This window comes from Platalea leucorodia (genome assembly GCF_965183815.1).
Source record: "Platalea leucorodia genome assembly, chromosome: 19".
In the NCBI taxonomy this organism is placed as follows: Eukaryota; Metazoa; Chordata; class Aves; order Pelecaniformes; family Threskiornithidae; genus Platalea; species Platalea leucorodia.
Genome location: NC_138841.1, coordinates 7,546,310 through 7,554,040, shown reverse-complemented (window position 1 = coordinate 7,554,040; position 7,731 = coordinate 7,546,310). Strand labels below are relative to the sequence as shown.

At 58.4% G+C, this 7,731-nt stretch overlaps 1 protein-coding gene across 1 annotated transcript; it reads left to right on the top strand.

The window, feature by feature from the left end:
- ELF3 (E74 like ETS transcription factor 3) lies at window positions 1-3,274 on the top strand (the record flags this gene model as incomplete). The annotated part of the gene is made up of 8 exons (XM_082329982.1): window positions 1-163; window positions 806-1,027; window positions 1,285-1,371; window positions 1,465-1,584; window positions 1,781-1,870; window positions 2,519-2,635; window positions 2,814-3,009; window positions 3,154-3,274. 8 exons carry the CDS (start codon window positions 1-3, stop codon window positions 3,272-3,274), a joined length of 1,116 nt encoding a protein of 371 aa, XP_082186108.1.
- Window positions 3,275-7,731: the final 4,457 nt, after the last annotated feature.

Here is a 7,731-nt window from a genome sequence, read left to right as displayed (position 1 = left end):
ATGGCGGGATCTTGCGAGATCAGCAACATCTTCTCCAACTACATCAGTGCCATGTACCAGCCGGACGAGGTGCAGCCAACCTTGGACATGCTGGGACACCTTGGGGATGACAGCACCCTGGGGCTGAGCCTCCCCACCAGCCAGCCCCCGGCACAGAGCACAGGTAGGACTGGGGAGCAGTGGTGGCTGCACAGGGGAGCCAGCAAGCAAGGCAGCAGCGAGGCAATGCAGCTGGCTTGGAAGAGCATTGCAAGGTCCTTGAATGACTGAGGAAGGTCAACAGCTTCCATCATGCCTCAGTTTCCCCAGGGGTGTGCTGGCTAAAAGGTTGCTGTAGGAGACCCTAGGTGGCACAAGATGCAGCTGCTTGGAGCACATCACATACATAGGGGGAACGAGGGAATTGTTGCCCTCCTCCCCAGCACATCCCAGGGGACAGGCTGCCAGGGATCACCAGGAGAGCAGTTTGGAAGTACAGTCCTGGTGAGGGGGGTCCCACTGCGCCAGTGGAACCATCATGGGGGGAGACATGGGGAATACACCAGCAGGGCAGGGCAGATACCAGCATAGACGGGACAAATGGCACCGAAACCAGCTGTGGAGGGAGCATCAGATCGTTGCTGTCCCCCAGGACAGGAGCAGGGCAGGGCGAGGTGACCCGGGAGCAGGCGCTAAGCACCTGTTAGTCCCATAACCTCCAAGCGCAGGGCCCGCTGTGCCCCGCGTGATCACCACGGGACCGGACCCGGTGCCCAGCTGCAGCACGGACGCCCTGCCCCTGAGCCCCGCTCTCCGTCCCTTGCAGACAAGCCGGAGTGGTTCAGCGAGCTCCCTTACTTCTGGACGAAAGTGCAGGTGCTGGAGTGGATCAGCTACCATGTAGAGAAGAACAAGTACGACGCCAGCTCCATCGACTTCTCCTGCTGCAACATGGACGGGCATGCGCTCTGCCACTGCACCAGGGACCAGATGCGCCTCATCTTCGGGCCCCTGGGGGACGAGCTCTATGACCGCCTGCACGAGATCAGTGAGTGTCCCAACGTCCCCTTCGTCCCCAGGCCTGGCAGCTTGAAGCATGAGGCTGAGACCCCCCGCACCAGCCCAGGACCCCGTGCGCCCCAGGCACTGCAGAGGGTGCCTGGGGGAGGTTGCACTGGGGAGGCTGTGCAGGGGAGGTGGGGGCACAGACCAGAGTCCAGGCAGGGCTGGGCTCAGCTCCCAACATGCACCATTCCCCTCCACACCGAACAGGCATCGCTAATCCCAGTCCCCCCACCCCTGTAGCCTCCGACGAGCTGAACTGGATCATTGACTTGCTGGAAAAAGAGGATGCGACTTCCCAAGAGACCTTCCTGAACTCCAGCCACCTGGGTAAGAGAGGGGCCCCAGCCAAGCCTTTTCCCCAGGGACCACGTGCTGATGCAGGCAGGTCTAACCCCTTCTTCCCTTCTCTGCCCCTTCCAGAGCTGGGAAATCCCTGTGCCAAGGACTCCCTGGAGGACATGAAGCCCACCAACCCTTTCCTATCCACAGACTTCACCTGCTTGCCTGGTGCCATGTCCCCAGGCAGCTCCGATGTCTCAGGTCAGTGTTTTGCCCAGCGAAAATCTCCCTTCGCTTGTGCTGATCTGGGAGATCAGTGGGGAGCTGCCCCACCACCAAGGGCGGGTTTGGGTCTTGCATCAGGCTGTCTGCAGGGGCCTGGGGTGGGGGAAGCCAGGTGGAAGCATCTCCAGATGCCAGCAGCTGGCGGTCTGAGCCCTGTCTCTTTGCCTCTCAGGGCCTGTGATGTCCCACAGCCCCAACTCCCAGGACTCCGGTGGAAGTGACCTTGACCTCGACCCCGTGGACGCAAAGCTCTTCCCTGATGGTGAGTTGTTTGCTTCCCGCCAGGAGCTGGGAGAGGAGGGCTTGCTCCCGGGCACTTCCAGCAGCTGCAGAGCACATCCCATCAGGCAATGATTTAGGGACAACACCTGAACATCCATCTTCACACTGGGAAGGAGGGAGTGGGCTGGTTTTCCGTGAGCCCTGGGTCTGTTTCTCTCCATTGAGCATGGTGATGTGCAGGCTCTGGGGCAGAGCTGGGATAGCCAGGGCAGCAGTGAGCTTGGTGGCAAGGGGTAGGTGGTGGCAGCTGGGTAAAGGCTGCAGCGAGAGATCCTGGCACTGAAAGCTGTGTTCAGTGTTGATCCCAGCTGGCGATGATACTGGGAATACCTGGGATGCAAGGAAGCAGCAAGGTTTGGGGAACAAACAGCATGCTGCCCTACGCATGGTGGCACGGGTGAGGGTGGGACGAGGCTGGAGGGAATGGGGAGACCTTGCTCTCAGGGGGATGGTTCCCTAGTACCTGGGCCTGAAAAGAGGGTGTAGCCCCTGATCTCTCCCCCCCTGCCCCAATCAGCTCTCCCCTGTGCTTCTGCTCCTGAGGAGGACATCTTTGTGCCCAGGGAGGGGGAAGCTGCAACCCAGCGGGCTCTGCAGAGCGTAATGTGTCCCTTGTCTGTGTGCACAGGTGGCTTTGCAGGGAGCAAGAAAGGGGACAGCAAACACGGCAAGCGGAAACGGGGACGGCCCCGAAAACTCAGCAAGGAGAGCAGAGACTGCCTGGAGAGCCGGAAGAGCAAGCACTGTACGTGGACCCTCCAGCCCAGGAGCTCGGACTGCCTCCCCCAGCTCGGCTCCATGGGGGGGAGACGGGAGGAAGGGCCATGTCCGCTGGCCATGCCCCTTGGCAGGGGGGTTTAGGGAGATCCAAAGCGCAGGGACCTGCAGGATCTTGTCCTCTACAGCTTGCTCTCCTCTTCCAGCCCCAAGAGGTACCCACCTGTGGGAGTTCATCCGGGACATCCTGATCCACCCCGAGCTGAACGAGGGGCTGATGAAGTGGGAGGACCGGCGGGAGGGCGTCTTCAAGTTCCTGCGCTCAGAAGCGGTGGCTCAGCTCTGGGGCCAGAAGAAGAAAAACAGCAGCATGACCTACGAGAAGCTGAGCAGAGCCATGCGGTGAGTGCCCTCCCCTGTCCCTGGGGAGGATCTGCCCTACAGGGCTGGGTCAGACCCACCAGAGCTCAGCCTTGATCCCCCACAGCAGCTCCCCAGCACATGGGACTGCTTCCAGAGCCCTGATAACACCTCCATCTCCTCCAGATATTACTACAAACGAGAAATCCTGGAGAGAGTCGATGGGCGGCGGCTGGTGTATAAGTTTGGGAAGAACTCCAGCGGCTGGAAGGAGGAGGAGGTGCTCAACAGGAACAAGGAGCTGTAGGAGTCCTGGATGAGCCAGGGTCTGACAAGCCCCTCAGGGCCAGCCCCGAGCTGGGCTCCTTGGCAGGAAACTTTGCCTGCAGCCGTATCTGGAAGCTGCTGCCTGTGCAGCGTGTGAAACTCCGGCCTTTGCATGGGCACGCTTGTGCGTGCTGGTGACTGCTGGCACTGAGGTGTTTAAAGCTAATATTTTGGCTCCAGTAGGTTGTTGTAAACCGTTATTTCCCTCGCTGGATTTGTAGCTCCAACTGGAGTCATAGCGACTTTGGCTGTTTCAAAGCCTGGACAAACGTAAAGGGGAAGAGAAGTTTGAGTGGCAGCTGGCACCACAGTGAGAGCCCAGCAGGTCTCCTGCTGTCACCCACCTCCTGCCCGGGCAGAGGGGCAGCACCGCTGTCTCACCTGGGATCCGACAGACCTTGTCCCAGCTATGGGGTCCTCCCTCATCCCTGCTCCCGCCGTGCTGAAGGTGCCCACCATCCTGTTTGCTCCGCGTGGGATGGGTGAGACCCCCCTGTGCAGCAGCTTCTCAGTGTGGCACCTGCTGAGAGAAGATGGGAGCATTCTGGAGCTTCACCTGGCCCTGGAGAGCCCTCAGAGGGGAGAGGACTTGGGACAGCAGGGCCACTCTGCATTTCCAGCCTGGCTGCCTGTATCTAGAAACAGGCCTTTTCCCCAAAAGTAGCTTCTAATTTATGTAAGACCAAAAAAAAAAAAAAAAAGCACAGAATGAATGTACAGATATATTTTTTCATGAGTAAGATGTTCCTGTGTGAGAGTGTGCATTGTAGGGCACGCACATGTCTTGTGGCAAGTGGTGATGCTCAGCTGGACTGAAGCGATGTCACGGGGGCACAGACTGGCTCTGTGTCAGCCACAGGAGGGGGACGCAGGGCCAGCTGGGCACCCAGCAGGTGCATGTGGTTTCCTCCTTTTTAAATGGGAACATAAGAGGAATAAATTGTTTGGTTGGGTTTTTTGTACCTCCCTGTCATTTTGCTTGTTTTTCTTAAAGACATGGTGGCGACCAGACTCATGTTACCTGGGATGTCCCATTGCATCAACCCCATCTGCCACCACCCCTCCTGCCTGCTGTGGCCTGGACTTGCCTGGTCATCCTGGCACAGGGTCACAGGGTCTTCCTTAGGGTGAGGTGGGCTGCTTGTCCCTAGGCTGGTGGGAGTGAGATCTGGAGGCCTTGACTCAAAGCCAGCCATGCAGGGGCATCTTACACCCACTCCCAAACCTTGGCCCTCCTGAGGACCCTCCAGAAATTCAGCCCTGGCACTCACCATTGCAGGAGGGCTTTCCCGGAGCACTGGCTCCAAACCAGAGTTTGCCAGTCGCAGGCTGCTGGGAAGCAAATTCCTGGGTGGTCTGGTGCAGGGGGGTCTCTCTCAGCTCCCTCCGCATTAAGGTCCCCAGCCTGGCTGGGGGTCACGGGCTGCGGGAGGACCTCCAGCCCCTCTCTGGCCAGTGCTCTCTTCTAAGACGTGAAAGGACATCAAGAAGCAGGACAAACACTGCATTATGTTTAAGGCTTGCTCATCTTCCAGTCTGGCTATTTGGGAGCCTCTCCTAGGACCTGAGTGCCTCTCAAGGACCACATGTTCAGGAGGAGAGACCACCAAGGCCTGGCAGCATGGACAGCCCAAACACATCATCTGTCCCTTCTTGCTCAATGGCAACACCAGCCTTCCCCAGCTAGCCCAGCCATGAGCAGGTAGAGAGGGTGCCCCACAGGTGCTGGGAGGATCTCTCTAACCCACAGGATATGTCTGTGGGGCAGCAAGAAGGAATTCATGGGTTTGGAGGCCAAGCAGGCTCTCAGATATGTCTCTACCACAAGTTTGGCAAACAGTGGTCCATGCATCGCTCCCGGTTGGTGTGCATTGCCTGCATTTCATGACAAGTCTTTCTGAATACTGCTGGGCACCAGAGGGTCTTGTTGCCATGAGCTCTTGCTGGTGTACAAGACCCTGCTGAATGTGGGCATGCAAGGGCTAACACTGCTCAGCTCCTGTTCACCCTCAAGGGGAAAGGCCCTGGGACCCCTCCTCTGAGCTTGGAGCTTGGCTAGGTCTGGGACGTCCAGGCAAAAGCAATGCCACATCCTTCTGAATGGTTTCAGCCAGTGCCTGGAGTGACTAAGGAGGGGAGCCAGCCCACCAGTGGTGGGGTGAGGGGAGATTTTGGGATGCCCCTAGGCAGTAAGGGTGCCTTGCAAAGCCTGAGATGCCTTTTTGGCAGGAGGACCCAGCCATTCGTTGTTCTCTGACTGCTCTTCATTACTGCTGGAGACATGGTACAGTTAAAAATCACCCATCCCGTACTTGCAAGAATGTGACCCAATGCAAAAGAGAAAGAAATAAGTCCTTCAAAGCAAGATCTCACATGGACCATCTGTGCTGTCTCCCCTGGGCTGTTCTGGCTGCAGCAGCTGAAATGGCTCCCAGTCTGCCCAGCCTCAGCTTGAGAGTGAGGCTGGTGGCTGAGAGCATCCCCACTGCCGAGCCACTGTGCTGCCTGGGGAAGCCCGGCCCCTGCTTCACCGGGACATGGATAACGAGATGGGTCCAGGGGATGGGGGAACCACAGACCCTGCTGCAAGTCTCCCGTTTCACTTCCAAACTCCTGGTGACCATGGCCCTTGGTGCCCTCCTTCTCTGCTGGCAGGCCCCAGGTTGTGGGCTCAGTGACAGCTGAGGGGCCTCCTGGAGGTGTTGCAGTGGCATCAAAGGCATGACCCATCTTCTTTTCCAGGGGCAGGAGGTGCCCATGGGCCAGATCCAACCTCTTTTGGGTGGGTTCAACTGCTGTTTACATGAGGAGTTGCCTTGCTGGTCCAGCTGGGATGTCTGGTCTCCTGTGGCCATGCAATGACATGCCATGCCCACCCTTGCAGTTTGGCAAGACATAAGAGGGGGTCTGCAGTCATGCAAAATCCCAGGGATGACAAAATCATATGGAAGACCTCCATCCCTCACCTTCTAGTGTGCTGGACTGAAGTCGTACTGCTCCCAGATCCACACGCTGAGGTGAGGCCATCGGGGTTGCCCTGTGGTGCAAGAAGAGGTTCCAGTCCCTGGGTGTGAACCGGGAGCCAGTCCATGGTCTGGGCTGCAGCCAGACCTCTGTCACGTTCCTTGCGTAACCTTCCCCAGGGAACAGGTTTTCCCGGCTGGCGTCTGCTGGCTCCAGCAAGTGGAGGGTGCTCCAGGCCCATCCCTGACCTCCTGGAGGTGCCACAAGGAGCAGGCTGGATGGGGTGGCAGGAGGGACAATGCCGAGATGCTTGGGCTGCCCACACAAGCAGCATACGTGGGAGGGGGCCCGGATCGTGCTTGGTGGCAATCAGCGTGTCCAAGGAGGGGACACGGCGAGCAGGGCAAGCCCAGCACCAGGCCAGGTCTCGCAGAAGCCGTCTGCGCTCCTGGCTGCTGTCCCTCCAAGTCTGGGGTTGTGGGTGAGGTGTTTATTCTCCGTCAATAGATAACCCTGGCAGGTTGGCAGGGAGAGGGGAGCACTTTGTCACGCAGCCTGTTGGCCTGCCAAGTGCACCTTGTTTGCTCAAGCAGTTTCATTTCTTTCCCGCTGTGGTTTGTGTTACCTAACTGGCCTGGGACAATGTTTAACCAGCTCCCGCAGCAGCAGGGAGCCTGCCTGCCTCGCCTCCCGTGCCCCTGCTGTCCCCACCACCCGCCACCGCCACCCCACTGCCATCACCAAGTGGAGGGGCATGCCGGCCGGGAGGCCTGGGGCAGAGGCGGGGGGTCCATAGACCCCTCAGCTGGATGGGCACCCTGTGCCAGAGGAGAAGAAGAGGCAGGGGTGTCCGGGCACAGGCTGGGGAACCAGATCCTGCAGCCTCCCATGAAGTCTGCATGGGTCTGTGTGGTGAAGAGCCAGGGAGGACTGGAGAAGGGCGAGCAAGGCCAGACACGCACACATGCACATGCGCACACACCAACACGTGTGCACACACCATCACACACTCAGGGTAACCCCTCCAGTGGCCTCCAAGCCCATATTAAGCCAACCCAGCAGATCCTCCCAGCACACTGGCAAGAAAAAGAGATGATTTATTTGTTTTTTTAATCTCCTAGGGTGTGCCTGGATTTTATGGCTGTGGCAAGAGTGGCAGAAAATGGAGAAAAAGAGGATTTTTTCCTCCAAAACAGCCTCCCCTCACACATTTACACTGTGGTCTGCTGGGAGACCTTTCCCACCAGGTGGTCCCAGGTTGAACATGTTTCTGGCACACAGTTCCCATGGAAATATCTTGGTCACCCTTCAAGTTTGAGCATTAAAGTGGGTTTTCTCTCACCCAAGATCCCTGCCAAAGGGACACAGGGGCCATTGCTGATCCCTGTTCCCAGTTAGGGAAGAGGAGGGCAGTTTGCCCTGGCCAGCGCTTGCCTGGGACCCATGAATCCAAAGCAGGCTGCTGTGGCTGAA